At 35.1% G+C, this 18,100-nt stretch overlaps 3 protein-coding genes across 6 annotated transcripts in view; 2 read left to right on the top strand and 1 right to left on the bottom strand.

The window, feature by feature from the left end:
* The window catches only part of M7BP (Myosin-7a binding protein), a 131,295-nt gene that overhangs the window by 35,208 nt on the left and 77,987 nt on the right, over positions 1-18,100 (top strand). The window lies entirely within an intron of this gene.
* On the bottom strand, positions 802-7,352 carry LOC142977621 (uncharacterized). The gene is made up of 3 exons (XM_076121647.1): positions 7,221-7,352; positions 1,350-1,497; positions 802-990 (listed from the first exon to the last, which is right to left on the bottom strand). The coding sequence occupies exons 1-3, from the start codon at positions 7,238-7,240 to the stop codon at positions 802-804; spliced, it is 357 nt and encodes a 118-aa protein (XP_075977762.1). The 5' UTR covers positions 7,241-7,352.
* Positions 7,354-8,057, top strand: LOC142974087 (uncharacterized). Its single transcript, XM_076116618.1, has one exon. The coding sequence runs from the start codon at positions 7,558-7,560 to the stop codon at positions 7,795-7,797; it is 240 nt and encodes a 79-aa protein (XP_075972733.1). The 5' UTR covers positions 7,354-7,557; the 3' UTR covers positions 7,798-8,057.

Consider the following 18,100-nt stretch of genomic DNA (forward strand, 5'->3'; position numbering starts at 1 on the left):
ATGAAATATTATATTATTATATACCTACATATAACTTTCCCGTTACTATCTAAGTGATAGATAACGTCTAGCTGAAATATATTGAACACAATAAGCTTCTTTTTTGTCATAGGCATAGTCTAGCTTAGTATAATAGTAATTTTTATTATAAATAATAAATAGAGGAAGTTGAAATGCATTATAGTAATAATTATAATGGTTTATGTCATTATTCTCCCATTAAAGCTTATACTAGCTCCATTAAAATATAACATTGCATCGAAATCAATACAACAATTTAGTCGAAAATTTAAAGTAACTAACAAATTATAGATCATATTTACACTTTCTACTTGTCTAAATTCAGACAAAATGAATTGGAGGTCAATATGCAATGAGTATAAAGTGCCTTTAACTGCCTTTTAAAACTTAACAGCAAGGACACAGATACGCAATATTGTATAACTATTTTAACAGGCGCTTCAGACAAAGTACAAATTCAATCTATGTAAGAGTAATACTAGATCTACATATAATCTCCACAATTACATATTATTCTTTAGGGGTACGCAGTTAAACGTAAATAAACACTGGTCAAGTAATATCTTTGGTTTATTCTGAATTATTCATTCTTTGCACTCGTCAGAACGCAACAAAAAGTGGTACATAGACAGTCCAATAGATGGCGCTGTACTCTTTCTTTCCAGCGAAGCCTTTATTATCAAGGCTAATTATTAAATTCTACAAAACAAAGATCACTTTTATCAGGACCGTATATTCATTCAAATCTACATTAAGTAAAATATTTCCCATTATGGGAATTCATCCTCTCTTCTTGGCCATGGACTTAGAGACGCTGGGTGCAGTGATCTTGCTCTGTGGCGGCGTGAGGGTGGGGGAGGGACTGGTGTCTCCCGTCTGCAGGAACTTCTTCACGTTGGCCTTGATCTCGCCGTAGATCGGGTTCTCGTGGTTCAGCTGAGGGAGCACTGAGAGGTGGCGGTCGGCTTCCTGAAATAATAAATATATTTAGACAACTCACATAGGTTTTTCAAGACAAGAATTTTCTAAATTATTTTAGTGAACTCTGAAAATGTTTTTTTCGAAAATGTTACTTTACCGCCGAAAGTCAAGAAATTGCTTACTTTTGAAATTTTCTGATTACAGGCATCTGTTTGGGTTGCCAGTTGGAAAGATGCGGATTAAAGAACCGGGTTTCAATGCAGGTTACGACACATACAACCTGACCCGACTTGACTATAACATTTTTTTGTCCTTGGGCGAAAGAGTAACAAAAGCCCTCTTCTGAATACATATTTGCATTTATAATACTAAAAGGATTTAACTTAGGAAATTCTTTGTACCCATACCTGTTTTAATACTATAAGGTAATAAGTCTTCTTATGTTCGAACTCCTCAGTGGCGTAAGAATAACTGGGTAACTTGAATAGGCCCTTTATTTGTCCATTTGGAGCGGCCAGGTCGAACTGCGTGAAGATTGCTAACCTGCATTTCTTTCTGAAACAAATCCGCCGGCCGGTCAAGTTCACGGTTTTAGGAATGCCAAACTCTGGAGCTTTCAAAATCTTCCAGTGTCTGACACCTGCACTACTTCTTTAGGCTTTGCTCGAAAAATATCTCCCGCCTGCAATACGCCTTTAGGCTCGGCTGGGAAAAGTCTAATGACTCTCACAAATTTCGATTGTTGGCAACAACTTACTACATAACTTGCTGCAAGGTGACCCTAGCTTATGAAAGTAACTACTACCTAATATACTCCAGCATGACCCTCACGGGACAGTCAGGATTGACCAGCAAGGTCTTCTCCACAGCGGGGTCAACGTCCGTGGACGAGCGACGTAGGAAATGTGATAATTCCGGAGCATCCTTGTACGCTACGAATATAAACATTTTTGACAACTGTCAGATTGACAGTGACGTCTGGTTTGTTTTTAATCATTAGTTGAGCACCGATCGGTTCTACCAGTTCCTACAAGTATTATTGTCTTTACTGTGACAAAAAAGATTGCTTGTGAATCCGAAATCTTTTTGGTAATTTTGATAGAAGAAAAATTAAAAGAAAAAATTTCATAATATTTTTATCACAATTTACAGCATTTATGGTCCAGATTTGAATATTTTCAGATTGTTAAATTGCATATAGAATATTTAAATTCTGAAGCAAGGTTATCATTGGAATTAGATATTAAACTCAGCTCTTAACTAATTATGCATTTCAAAGAATTGATCAACTATCGTCACTATAGAATTATCTTCTATCGTATTTTCATTAGAAATAGATTTCGTAAACAAGTTGCTTGCAATGAACCATTAAGGCACAAACACGATACGCGTCATTTATCACAAATACCATTAACACGTCAGAGTAGATAATGAAATTATATTCATACACGTGCTTCTAATGAGCATACACATCAATCGATATTATAATTAATCACTTCATTATACAATATCTATACTTATAATAAATCTGTAGAGAGGTCAATTCTGTACATTGAATATATTTAAAAAAAAACCAATGGGGGATGTTTAGTAACGGATACTGATACCGAATCTGCAATTTATAATTTTCTTTTCTGTCTGTCTGTCTGTCTGTCTGTCCTCCGTCTGTATGTTACGCTATCACGTAAAAACTACCGGATAGAATGCACTGACATTTGTTATATGCATAGAATAAGTAGTGGAGCAAGTATTGGGATACTTTTTATCGCATAAAATTTCATAGATTTTTAGAAAATTGAATCAAATACGTAGAAATCGTTTGAACCTGCGTTTCCCTAAAGAGACCATAGATGGCATTGCAATTCATTTCACAACATTCGCATATGGTTAACGCGGTGCCTGCCGTATCGATACCTGTTGTTAGCACCAACCAATAGATGGCGTTATAGTCAGCAACACAGCATGTTTTTCCTAATTAATTTATTTTGATTGCTTTATAGTAAAAAAAATACCTTTAAAACAGGCTATACATTTATAAGATTTTCAAACATAAATGTTGTATGATATATTACACAAAAATGTTGGTTTACGTGGTTCTGGTGCGGTCGGGATATCCTAGATGGCAAACCGAGTAATTTCGTTTGTTGTCGTTGTTCGCCGCAACTAACAGATGACGTTGTAGTTCGTAACACGTAACCAAATTAATTGGTTGCATTAAGGAAATAAATTGGATACCTATGAAACAGACTATGTGGTAAGTTTTAAAAAATAAACGCCGGATGATATATAAAAAATAATTACGGGTTACGCGGTTTCGGACGTATCAACGCAAGTATACCTACATTATTACGCGTGTGAAGAGCTGCGGCACAGATAGGTCTGTCTGTACCTATAATAATATTCTGAATCCAGACGGGTAAGCAGTGGTCAGTCTATAATAAGGTATTATATTTTACACTGTGAACTGGTACGGATACAGACGAGAGCGGAAAAGAAGGTAACCACAGGAAATCAGGCCTGCCTGAGCCTGTGTCACATTGTGTGCTCTTCGGGTCCCTTTCGTAAATAACCATTAGATGACAAAAGAGTTGTTAGCATTTTTATGTGTAGGTGTGTAGGTAGTGCTTCGCAATTCGTGTGCTCAAACGAATAAGCAACAGTACGAAATTCACGCGAGCAGAGCCGCACGGGTCAGCTAGTCTAGAATATAATAAACATACATACATACATAAATCACGCCTTTTTCCCAAAATGATAGGTAAAGACCAAAGAAAGCCACTTGTCATAATCTCTACAAACTTCCCTTGCTTCGTAGCCAGTCTTGTAACACTGGCAACTTACCAATGGCTTTTCGAAGATATGTGTGTATTAGAAATAATTATCACTTGCTCTAACCATGAAGGAAAATATCGTGATGAAACCTTGCATACCTAAAATTTGATACTTCTTGAGAGTATGCGAAGTCCTCAATCTGCATTTGGCCAGCGTGGTGGACACAAGGCCGTTTGTTTTTCTTTTTTTTCCTTTTTTTTTCTCGTCAGGGAAACCAATCGGGATCGCTGTAAAAGGTCGACCCACCGGCTAGGTCCCCGATGCACTGGGACTGCGCAAACGGGGTATGTGGTCCGCCGTAGAGCCCACTAAAAACCTGACGAGTGTCCAACCGCTTCCGCAAAGACGTGCGCCGGGATAACCGCAATAAGCTAGTACCGCAAGACGCACGCCATGCGCGGCTCGCCCCCTGTAGGGGGGCCCTACCTTGGGTGATGCCGCCTGGGTGGATAGTGACGGCATCAAACACCATAGACGATGGACGTGACACCACCCGCCCATTACCTATCTTGGGAACCTCACCTCGCCTGTGGGCGACGTGGTGGAATCAAGGCCTAGCGCCTCCCAGCTTTGGGACCGTAACGTAATGTAGAGTTTCATCTGTTTATATTTCATTATCAATATAATATAACGAGTTTAATTATAACGGTAAACAGTTTGACAGTATATCGGATTTAATAAAAATAAAAGCAGATATCCTTCTACGAATGAAAGGTACCATATTATCAAACTAGCTGACCTCATGTGACAGATAAAAAGTAGTCTATACATTTAACTCTAGAAGATATCAAAATATTTTTCAACTAAGTACTTCAAGGAAATTCCCAAGCTAGATTGGTAATAATATAAGTTCCAACTAAAAACCCCACTGGAACGAGAATTTTTGAAATTAGCAAGTTCAAAAAGCTCTTTAGCTTAAACGACAAATGTATATATTATGGAATAAACTGTTTGATAAAATGAAAACAGAAATAATCGATTTTGGAAAATCTATAGAGGTATTTAAACTATGAATGAATATGAAATAAACTGTTTGGAAAAGTCAAAACAGAAATAATTTGTTACGAAACATTTTGGGCTGTACCTACTGGGCTTAGGAGACAATATTATATATCTATATTATGTCAAAAGGTGTGTTATCGGTCAAACAAATAGATAAACGAATTTTCATTACACGATTATCAGATTAAAGCATGATTAAAATGGGACTTTGTTTTCAAATCTGGCCACAGCCTTACATAATCTTAATACTTTCAGTAATGTTATCCATCATGTATTTATGTAAACAGTAAGAAGATTACCAACTATGTCACTATGACCTTTGATCGCGAACATTTTGAAATATTATTCACTTTTTTATTAGAATTGCGTACAGAAAGAGTAAAAACGGAACGCAGTGAGTAGTGAGATTTAGTTGTCCGTCTGTTTGTCACCAGATTGTATCTTATGGACGGTGATAGTTACTTAGTTCAAATTATCATAGATCATGTACATAGACGTGTATTTAAAAAAACATAATGAAATTGCTCGATATTACAGCAACAGGTAGACGCGTCAAATATTCACAGAACAATTAGTAATAAATAATGGTAAGGAACCGTCCATTCGCGAGTCCAACTCGCCTCTGTTTATTTTTATTTCTTTTTCGTCATAATACCATTGCAAGGTAAACACCTCTCTTCTGTTTTGCATTGCAATTGGCAACATTGGTCATATACCTATTTATTATAGAGGTAATATCATTTAAAAGTGAACAGGTACTCCTTAAAAATTATCAAGTGTTCGTTTTTTTTCAAGAATTTGTTTTGATAATAGCATATGTTCGACCTCGGGCCTTTTACTATTTTCGAAACTAAATGTTATCAAAATCTGTACAGGAGTTTAGCCGTAAAAGCTGAAAACACGGACTTTCTTATCGACAGCATTAAAAAGGCTTCAATTAATACTATTTATGACGACAATTAATTAATCACTCAATTCCTGCGCTTCAATACTTGGCTAACTCATTCACCACTATCGTTTCCTAGCAAAATTTATTTAGAAACAATTTCGCAGGGCATATAGGTCGCGTATACGTAAACAGAATTATCAGTGGCTGTACATATTTGTGTAGGATAACCTCAATAGATAGCTCTACTCTCACGAGTTGAAGGCGCGGTCCGGGAATGCAATGATAATACTTACTGGGAAAGTTTAGCACCATATTGGCAAAATTTAATCAAAATACTTATACGGTCGTTAGACTGTGATAAATATGTTGGAACGAGTGACAATCACTATTATTTTTGCATTGTTACTTTCAAAAATCTGTAATAATCTGTCTTCCTTTCATTTACTTACTATATCTCCCATCCGATAGTTAGGTGTAAATATCTCAACTTAGACTTTAATCCTTTATTTAATTGTTTTAATATTAATTAACACCTAAATGCATGTTACACAACAAAAATACAATTTAGGTTTAGGAAAGGCTTTTTTCTACAGTCAAAAGTTATCCTGTGTTAAACTGATGATTTCGCAAAGACTATTGCAATGTTTTTATAATCTTAAATATTGGACAGTCCTTGTTGTGATCTGTACGATTCGGTTGAATTCATAGTAACAGGACGACTATCCTCCGGTTTTTGAGGTACATTTAGCGGTAGTTTATCTATTTAATAGCGTTTAAACTCATATAAAAAAAACGCTATTGAATAGATGAATGTATGTGTATCAGTATGTTGTGTGTATCAGTATGTTATTGCTTTAAATGAAAAATATGCGGAAAATGTTCGTAACTATAGTCATCGACCCATGATAGTTTAATAGAGAAAATGTTAAACTAGTATTTATGTCTTAAGTTGGCAACACGCAACTAGTTTGTGTACTAGAAATCAAATAAAACCTGCAACAAACCTGTAAGACTGGCCACTCTCTTAAACATCGACGTGTACTCAAAAGTATTGAAAATGTAACGGAAACCGAACGAAAACCGATTCTAACTTAACTATCATACTCCGTCAAATAATGGTTATTTTTTTGGGAAGTAGTAATATTGAATGTTGACACAATAGCTACCTCCATCTCCAATTTTATGAAAAGTGCAGCAAATTAGTCTTAAAATAAATTGTAACAAATAATATACAGATGGCTAGAGGTACGTACCATTTCAGCATTGGCTGATAACGTTTTTGTTTCTTAATGTTGGATTTCCTAAGATCGATGTATAATGTGTTTTCCTGTAGGTAAATTACTCTAAACAAGGTAATGAATTTATTCCCATTTATAATAAGCAAAATAAAAATAGAAATGTCAATCGCCAGCATAAATGGACTCACGTAAAACAATACCTGATGAATAAAACTAATTAATCTTGACCCATTTGTAAGAATTCAATGGAGCGTAAGTTTAATACGATTACCTTACAACCTATTGTACCACACATGCAAAACAATACAAACGCATACGTCACGCAGGTAAAGGTCATCGAACACCGGCGCAGCCTTGACCGCAAAACAGTTGCGCTCACTCGCGATCGTTTCCCAACCCAAAGAATCTAACTAAAGCGATTCATATTTCATAAGAGAATTGCAACAGCGGTGGTAGCGCCGCTGCAGTCGGCCCGCCGCGCGTTTGCCGACTCCCCGTCCGATAAACAACACACACGTTCCGGCTCGCGAAAGATTTGCACGCTTTGTAAACAAACAACGCAACATATTTGCCAAAATCGAACAGTACGAAAGTGACAGCTGTCAAATACGAATCGAACAATAAGTTTTTAAATAGTGATGTGAAAAGAAAAGCATGAGTTTTTCCGGTGTGTCGAGTTTGATGAGTTTTGGTGTGGCTGCCTGGCCGCCGCCGGGCCCTTTGCCGACCTCGTTTCAGTTCCATCATCAGGGATCGAACTTTGCTGTGTTCTTGATACTGTTTGCGTTGTGTATGATGGAGGTGGTGGTCCTGAGGATTATCACGGAGGAGCAGGCGAGGGAGCAAGGCTCGAGGAGTGTGACTTCAATGTGGTTCGACTTGGACGATGAGTGAAGTGAAAAGTGATAGTCATAATTAGTTGATTACGGGTTATGTTAAGCATGTATAGTTCAAAATTATCACTCTCCCTCGCCTATTTAGAGGGAGATTAGTTGTATAGTTTGTAAATAGTATTGTTATAGTCTGATATTTTGAACGTTACATTGTATATTTTACTTGCCTTTATTTGTTAATAAAAGCTTCTATAATCATGAGAAAATGAATTCTAGTGCCAACGAGATATAGATATGTAATGAAATAAACTTGTAAAGTAATTTCTGTGTAGTTATTTGTAAAGAAGTAGATAAAAACCCTATTACGAAGTGTTTGTTGTACAATGTTTAACCAGGTTGGTAAGACTGGTAGTTAGGCTGTCTAGCTGTTGGTAAATGTTGATAGATTTACGTTAAAATTACGTAAATTGACTAGTTTCTAGACTGTAAATTAGTAACGTTTATATTTCATTAGGTATTAAAGATTACAATTGAAGAATAGACTAGCAGAAATCGTTCAGTTTGAAACTGAATGACTCTGAAAATCATAAAAGAAAATATTTGGTAATTTTATGTAATTTAGTACCTTATTTCAAAAACCTTACATTTAACTTTAAAAAGATGTAAGATTTGAGCCCTTTTAAAAATTATGTAGGTTTTTAATTCTATGTGATAAACATGGACTTATTTGGTAGTTAATTGTTGATTATAAATGTAAACATCATTATTTGTAATCACACATTCAATTCATGAAAAGTATACCTGTATTAAAATGTTAAGCAGTTTTCGAGAATACAGACTTTATCTATTTTTAATTACTGTCACTTGATAAATAATGTTTGATATATTAGCACCAGCTTTTTAATTATAATACACCAAAGTGTAATACATATTATGTACAACACAAGTGATAATTAATTAATGTATAACACATAAATAACATCCCAGTTATATACGAAAGTATAGGCAAACGGGTATGACATAAGTACTCCTAATTTCGCCATTTTACATTTTCAGTCCTTTGTATTAACTCAAAAATTGTAACGTTCTAAGATATTTCACCCACTTTTTCTAAATTTATAATGTTAATCTCAAGTAATTTTAAAAAAATCGCACAGATACTCCAAGCAAAAACTTTGCTACATTAATATGCTAAATAATACCGATCTCGATACACTGTTTTTAATGATACATATTACCCTATATTATAAATTACTATTGATTACCATTTGTAATTCACATTGTAAGATTTAAATCGTGTATATAACATGCAAAGAACTCATTAATTAAAACGTAAACGCAATACGTTGCGTTTTGTTATACACATATGTTGGTACATTATATTTGGAAATTTTTATGTCAACATTTTTTATGGTTTTCGTTTATTGTAAAGAAGAGCAATTACGAATATTTATAAGCAATAAAAGTGTTTAAAGTGTTGTCTTAAAAGTGATCTTTGAGGAAAGATGGGCAACCATTTGTTTAGTTATTTAATTTAGGTGGCAATTTAGAAACTTCCATAAAAAGTTAAATTTATCACACAAGCGGCTCGCCCCGTCTTCACCAGGGTTACAGCGGGTTACCCTTCAATTATACACTAAAACCTTTCTCGGATATCAGAGGCATAAGAGGTAAAGCTTATTTGGTAAAGCAGCTAATAAATACCTTAAGTAGATTTTGAGTTTATCGTGAACAGATAAACAGACACGACAATTGAATTTTATAATCTTTTATATAAAATTTCCATGTCACAATGTTAGTTACCGACTTATCGTACCTAATCCTCCGAAACGGCTTGACCAATTCTCATGAAATTTTGTAAGTTTATTGAGTAGGTCTGAGAATCGGCCAACATCTATTTCTCATACCCCTTAGTGACACTATTTTTTTTATTTATATGGCAAAAAAACGTTTGACGGGTCAGCTAGTAATATAATAAAATATGATATGTATTGATCGAAGAATGTATATAGCTGCATTAGCTATGTAGGTTCCCATATTTCATAGCAAAGTAGTAAGTAGGTAGCAGTCTAGATAGCAGCTAGAAACTAGACCACAGCCGTCACAATAAGCGCTCACTGCTTTTGTTACTTTACCTGTGTCTGTCGTAACATTTTTCCATCCCTATTTTCTTCTAGCTACGGCCCGAGGCCGTGCTTGCCTGAAAAGATCTTCCGGTATAAAAATTAACCTATGTCTCAACCCAGGTTATAATATCATTATGTACGTACATTTACAATTATAATTTGATTAGAATACTGGGATAGGAAACGTATTATGTTCTGAAATGTAGCAAAGTTTTATAACATTCTAAGTATTCTTCTGCGCGCTTTTTCTCCGCTTCAAGTATCAAAATAAAAAAAATGTTTATTTACGTACAATATATCATAAAATTACAAACAATGAGGATCAGAACATTATAATAATAAATTGTACATACATTTGGGTATAAAACTGAGCATACCATGATCCCCACATCCCCACACTAGGCATGCCTGTTTCATAGGGTCTCAGCTTATTGAGTAATACAACACAGTGTTACCCACAGCATTGCACCGTTTTGGCATCTCTAGGGAACATTCATGTCTGACGGAAGATACATCGGCCGAAACTTAATTTGTATGGGCTTCGCACTGACGCATCATCGGTTGAGTTTGAACGGTCGAGAGTTTTTCTATACATTTGTCTGTTCTGGGGTTACGCGACCGATAATACGCGACGTATGTTCCGTCAGATATGAACCTTCCCTTAAAGTCTGCTTTGCATTTGTGTGTACAATCACTAACGATTGCCGATTACTGTGTCTGTACTAAATACTTATTAAGTGTGAAATAATAAATAACTTTGATCGCATGTTCAGTGATAATTGATGCATTACGTTTGTTTGTTCTGCAGTCTGTAATTACATCAAAATAATTAATGTCAGATTTTGGCCAGTACAGTTATGTTTTTATTTATTTTAAACACACGTATAAAGTGAAAATCACTCCTCAAACTCTTGCAAAATATTTTTTTTACTCTAATGAGTTGTCTCGCTGGGCTAGGTCCTCCTCCCGTAATTGAGAAAGGCGTTAGGCCTTGAATCCATCACGCTTTCCGAGTGCGGATTGGGGACTTTGCATGGCCCCAAGAAATGCGTTAAATATTTTTTTTTGACTTGCGAGATTTCATTGCAATGTTTTCCTTTATGTTACTGTAAAAGCCCTAACTGTGGTAAATCCTAAGATTTTCCGGTAAAACCTAAGATTTACCAACACTCAATGGTAAAAGTCCGAACAATTATTTTATTTCGAACTTTTACCTCTATTCACTTTATGATGTGAAGACGTCGCCGGAGCCCCGCTTCGCGGGGCTACTCCTACTAGGTGGTTTAAAATATATAAACACGCAGGCTTAGGTGGGAGCTTCGCTTCGCTCGCTCCCACCTAAGCCTTCTAACCTAAGCTACCCGTGTCGGTTTGCCCAAAACTCCTTCTTTATAACTATGTTACTAAGTTAAAGAATTGTTCGGACTTTTACCATTGAGAGTTGGTAAATCTTAGGTTTTACCGGCAAATCTTAGGATGTACCACAGTTCGGGCTTTTACAGTAACATATATACACATAATAGCTTCGAAGAGTCATTGGTGTGTTCCCTCGGGATCGAATCGTTGACTTCTTACGTAGGACGCGCATATTAGTCGACTCTCCTATTTCTGTTTATTCTCACAAAAATAATTTGTTTAATGTCTCAGGTGTGCAAAATCTTATTATGTAATGTAATTTAAATGCTGAGAAACAATGGGTAATTAAAAGATAAACTTAATGTAAAGGCAAAAAGTAATTATTATGAGTTCATTAGCAGAGTTTATTTGTATTTTTATTTAAGTATACATCCTACTAATATTATAAATGCGACAGTTGGTGAAAATGGATGTACGTTTGTTTCTCCTTCTCGAAAAAACTACTGGACGACTTTTTATGAACATTGCTAGCTTATAACCTGGTCATCACTACATCGTTACATATTATTATAAAATAAGCTCCCCCGCTACATCTGTCTGGTCGTTTATTTCCGGTAAACTCAAAAATTACTAAACAGTATTTCGTGAGTTTTCACCAAAAGATAAAGTGAATCTGGAGGAAGGATTAACAGTATAATTTATTAAGGTTAACCCCGACAATAATAAAATACTCAAACGAGAAAATAAACTACCTGATTAAAAATACATTTCATGTTTAAGAATGGAGGTAAAAAGGTATCTGAATTAATGAGGGTTTTACCTCAAAGGCAAAAAGGTGCCTTTCAACCAAAACGACATACAAAAACACAATACTTATGTCTTTTTATGTTTTTGTAGAAAATCATCGTGATAATGAGAATAATGAGAAATAATTACAAATTATATCCGTGTCACGGAAGCCTTCTCATTATTTGCAATGTTAAGTATTTTTTTCAAGGACAATTTTCGGATGGGTCTCCACTTAGTAAAACACCTACTTTCCCAAGCCTACTGTGGCACAATTGGTAGTGTCCGACTGCTTATAATAAGGTCTAGGGTTCAATTGTCGGGACGGTAAAAGTGTTATTTGTTTTGTAATTTTTCTAATTTTTATTACAATAGTTTTCTATATTAGTTCGGAGTTCAGTAAGTTCTGATAAATGGACTCTATGCCCGCCTAGGCAATAGGAACTTAACTTAACTTAAATATTTACTTAGATTCTATTGCATACACATTGCCTACACCTTCAGTATAATAAACGTGATATTACGTATGTATAAAGATAAAATAGATTTCTCAAAATTATCATTAATTTTCCATTTCCACGTGTTGCATTTATCACAGTACCATGATCTCAACTGCACATATTATTATAACTGCACTTGACTTTTAACATCAATTACATCAAATTATACCTACATCATTGCTACTTCTATAAAACAAACTATTTGTTTGTATTGTGGCATTTATAACTACCTAGTTAAAAGAATTGTTCGGACTTTTACCATTGAGAGTTGGTCAATCTTAGGTTTTACCGGAAAATCTTAGGATTTACCACAGTTCGGGCTTTTACAGTAACATTTATATAAAGAAACTGGAGTCTGAATGCCTGAAGTAAAAGTAAGCTTTATATTTAATAACTTAAATAAAAACAGACTATGTTTACGAAAAACAATAACCATTATAATATCAATTTATTCTCATAGCTACTTACAATGTCTAGACAAAATAAATCATAAAAAATTACGTTCCACGCTCCAACTAATACAGCCAATAGATAATGAGACTAATTGCCGAACACAGTTGCATATATCGATAAATTTCGTAACCATTGCTGCAATTGATTGCAGCGCGGTGAACACGAAACTTGAAATGCAGCCATGTAATCTGATCTTTGCGAAGTTATCGTATAACTTATTATGTTGGTTTATAGTTCATTTCTGTTGTGAAATGGTGGTCAAGTTTTGCCATTTGGTTGTAGAGAATGTAAAACAGAGATATTATAATACTAACTTCAGCCTGCGGATTCGTTCGCATGGAAATATTTTCCTCGGTAAAAGTATTCTATGTTTTCATCCAGGTTATAAAGTAATTGGGTCCAAAAATAGATTAAAATCTATCCAGTAGTTATTGCTTGAAAGAGTGACAAAAATTTAGATATTCATCCATACTTCTCGTCTTATAATATTAAATGGGCAGCCTCGTATCAAAAAGTTTTATTTTCTTTTTGTAAAATCCTGCTCCGATTACCAAAAGACTATAAAACGAAAAAACGTTTAAGTACAAACAAGAGCCTACAAAGTAGTAATCATTATAATTAATTACGTTGTCATTATCGTTGCATTCTGAATCAACATTACGTAATGACCTTGACCTCACGCCGACAGGTCAAACCAGCTGAGATATGAATATTTATTGAATACGAGCTTTTTACCGCGGCTCCGTCCGTCGTTTCTTAGCAGGACAATTGAAATTAAACAGTTTTCGGATTTTATCGTGGTAGACACTTTTTTGTTGAATTAACAAATTAGTAGTATTCGCATAAAAATTAAAGACTATGAAATGTTGGGCTTTTTAAACAAGCATTTGTCGTTGTCTTTTTCGAGAGATAGTCATGTGAAGCGAAATTTGAAATATAAAAGATTTAAAGGATAGAGATAGTGAGTGAATGATGAAATGACTGGTAACGACGCGACGGTTAAGCAGTTGGATGAAGACCTACCGCAGCGATGACAGAAAATGATTGGTAGGTAGGGTAAAGCACCCAGTAGTCAGCCTTTTAGTGAAAATGTCAATTTGATTTAGCCATATTTTTAACATTTACAACTAGATGTAAAATCATTAGTCATTGTATGAAAGGTAATTTATTAAACTTTAAGAAAAAAATAACAAAATATCATATTCATAAGATTATTATGGAAAAAATCCGCATTAAACAAAATATGGCACTTTTTACCAGTAGTCAGCCCCATATCGCCACTAGTCGGCCATGTCTTACCCAGTAGTCAGCCTCTTATTTACTCAATACAAATATTCTATTTTAAATATATTTTTATTGAAATCTCCAGGAAATGAAGCACATTTGCAATAATACCATGCAGTACAATTTATATATCCATTCATTTTTAACCCCCGACGCAAAAAGAGGGGTGTTATAAGGTTCGACGTGTCTGTCTGTGTGTCTGTCTGTCTATGGCATCATAACTCCCGAAAGAATGCAGTGATTTCAATTTAGTTTTTATTAATTAAAGGTGACTTATGTGCGAGTGTTTATAGACATGTTTGCTGAAAATCGGTGGAGCCGTTTAAAAGTTGTGGGGGGTTAAAGTGGGGAGATTAACCGAATATCTGCAAATTTACTCGGACGGGGTCTCAAATGGCTTCGCATGCTGAGAAAGTTGGTGGTGGGAAAGTTAGAATGGCTTAACCTAACCACTAACCTATAAAAAGTATGAAATAAAAAAATGTATTGTGAAATCGGGGGTTTTCAAGATTTAAAGTTATAGTTATTAGCACTTAGGTAATTGATTTCTGAATGTTTTCTAGTTAATCTTTCTTCACACGGTTCACAGCGATAAAAGTTTATTTTCTGTTCCTTTATTCCTTCTGTTTCTCAACTCTCCCCACTCTACAAAAGATGCTGTTTTCTATAAAACTATTTTAGCTTTCTTGATGTGTTGATACATAAGTCAATGGTAGGCTAGGAAATGATAGAAGTAGGATAGGAAGTTAGATGATAGAAGTAACTGGTATCATTCCATTCTTTTTCATTTCTCAAAGTTCCTTCGTGTTTCGGAAGGCATGGTAAATTTAAAGTCTCGGCGGGCATATTCAAGGATCTCTGGCAATCGTTGCCATTAGTCAGAAGCTTGAAAATCTGATAACCAGTCTTATGGTAGTCGTGGTATAGCCCAGGTTACTGGGTTGTGGAGGTCATACAGGCAGTTGCTCCATGTAAAACACTGGTATTCTGCAGCTGCATCTGGTGAAACTGGAAGCTGATTCCAGCATATCGTGACCAGTTTCTTAGGGAAGTCATTTGTTTTTGGGAGTGCACTTAGTCTAGCTTAATGGTACGGGACATTTGTGAGACTATTAAACGATTTCGAACTTGTAGTGTCATAATAATGTGTGAAATGCCAAGTACTCGACTCGTTTCCATGATTTTCATAACAGTTTTGATCGCCACCATAGCACATGACAATTATTCCTCTTTATACAGATCTTTTGGTCTTTTTGATATGATACTATTCGAAAACAAGTAACTATGTTTTGTGCCAACATAGCCGTCCACAAATTTGAACCATAATGAAAGGATTTAAGACCTAATTTCATTTAGCAAAACTGACGGCCGACTATGGGATATGTAGGTCTAATGGTCGGCCTCATGAAATTTACTGACTTTATATGCGGCCGACTACTGGTAAAATACGATTTTTGTCTTAGAAGAGTTTAGCTCAACGCAATAGTTAAATTGAGAACTATTCGCCCTGTTAATTTCAACCACATATATGAGAATTGCAAAAAAACCAGTAGTCAGCCACCCATGGCCGATTACTGGATCAACCTCATAATTTGGAAACCCAATAGTCGGCCACGTTAATTTATAATACAAAAGACAAATAAAACGCCTGCAATGCATGATTTTATCGAAGATAAACTATTAAATACTAGCATAAAATATCAATTCGTTCCATATTACATCAAATTCATTGAAAAACATGCCAAGAACTAAAACACGAATCCTTAACAAAAAAATAGCAATGGAGACGTTTTTGGCCATGTCTTTGATGGCAGTTCATAAGAATGAGTGTAACACGTTAACCTGCCATGCTATCGAATCGTAATTGTGCATATTAGTCAATAAGAATATACAGATTCGATTAATGATTATTTTATTGGTCTTTACTATTTTCGACACTAATTATATGGATATAAAGCCTGTAAAGGCTGACTACTGGTTGGGGGCCGACTACCGGGGGTTTTACCCTACCTACCTACCTATGTTTAAAAGCACGTAGGTATTCCAAGCTACCGGACAGATCGAGTCACTCTGGCATTTATCATGTAAGCTTGCATCCGCAGTTTTATATTCGCATAGATTTTGTAGTGAACAAAGATTTTATGATAACCAGCCACCGTTCATAAATAATAGTTTAATCTTACAAACAGACGGATAGACAGACTGAGTTAAATCCGCATTTACAATATTGGTAGATTATCTACTACGTCAGTTGGTATTTTCACTATCTGTAAAAACTTTTCTTATTAATTTAATCTTGTCTTGTTCATATGAACAAAGGTCACTATTGTTATTGAACGGATTTGCTTTTAATTTAATGGGTCTTTTGACCTCTAAAAAGACCAGCTTAAAGTACCTTAAAAGGGTTTTGGGGATATATAAATTTATATACATATGCAGAATAAACCAGGTAAAATGTCATCGCTGTTGTTATTGGTCCTTGATCTTTTAAGGATAAAAAATGTTGCTAACTTAACTTATTTATTGCCGTGATTTACTTAATTTATTGTAGCTATTGTACCGATTGCAGCTTACGATATCCAAGACAACATTTTCGTTAGCTTGTATGTAAAGCTTTCACGGCTAAACAGCTGAAAGTTTTAGATAAAATTGTGAACGAAACAATAGGACAAAAACAAATGACTTTTCGAATTACGATTACTAATAATACTATGATAGACATAACAGTGCATTTAATACATTAAGGGGACTTAAGAAACAGACTTATCGCGTAAACTCGAATCGCGTAAAATCAAATGACAATTTGACACTAACGTTTTTCCATATAAAAATCATCGTCACCAGTAATATTGAGACTTCCTCAACAGCAATTACGCCATAAATTGCCAAAATGATCAATAAAATCTATTTTTATCACTAAAATGAAATAGTTTATCTGTACCGAAGGTCGTTCAGATTCAGCCAGTACAAACTCCACTCCATATTAGCAAAGGGATTAGCCAAGCGGTGTCAAAACGAGTTGATCTGATGCAAGCGTCGGCGACGTCTGGGTACCAGTTGCTTGCTCTTGTGAAAAACTTGTGTGAAAGGACGTACACTCGTTTATATAGGGCATTTGGTGTTGAAATCGGACAAGGGCTTAAAGGGCTCAATTTATAATGATGATAAAGTTATATCCTTTTTTTACGATAGCTCCCGCACTAATAATTGCTCTTGTTTTGAAGACTTTTACAAACATACAAAAAACAGACGCTGATGCGAAAAACCTGCATTTTCTATTAGGGAAAGACAATTAAAAATAAACGGTGATGAATGACGGTCATAAACAAAAATGAATACTGTCCGCATGATGATTTCCTTGTTAAGTACACGTGACCGCTTATGAATATTAATTTGTTCATATCCACTAAAACTTGTTCTTTTAAAAGGTTCATTATTATAACAGGTATAAGCCCTTCGGCGTTACACCAAAACGAGTTTGAGATACCTTTGTGCAGAATTCGTCACCACATTGCCTCTTGCAAAAAGGTCCAATTTTACCATTATACCAAAAAAAAATATTTTTCCTATAACACCTATATTCATAATCTTAATTAAGCAGCTTTTGTAGTTCCACCAGCAGTCCTGGCCGGGAATTATTTTCTGTTGTTAAATCTTCACCGGAGGAATATTTTCGTGCCAAAAAGCAATTGTTTTGTCTCTTTCACGGTACCTTTAGCGAGCTCAAACCATTTAGTGTAGCCGCGTCTTCCCTGAAACCGTATACGTTGTGGCCCAAAGCATTTAGTACATACATGGAACGCTTAAGCAGTTAGTACCCCCTCCATCTAAGGCCAAAAATGCGCCAAAACGTTTTTCC

Source organism: Anticarsia gemmatalis, chromosome 1, assembly GCF_050436995.1.
Source record: "Anticarsia gemmatalis isolate Benzon Research Colony breed Stoneville strain chromosome 1, ilAntGemm2 primary, whole genome shotgun sequence".
Lineage (NCBI taxonomy): Eukaryota > Metazoa > Arthropoda > Insecta > Lepidoptera > Erebidae > Anticarsia > Anticarsia gemmatalis.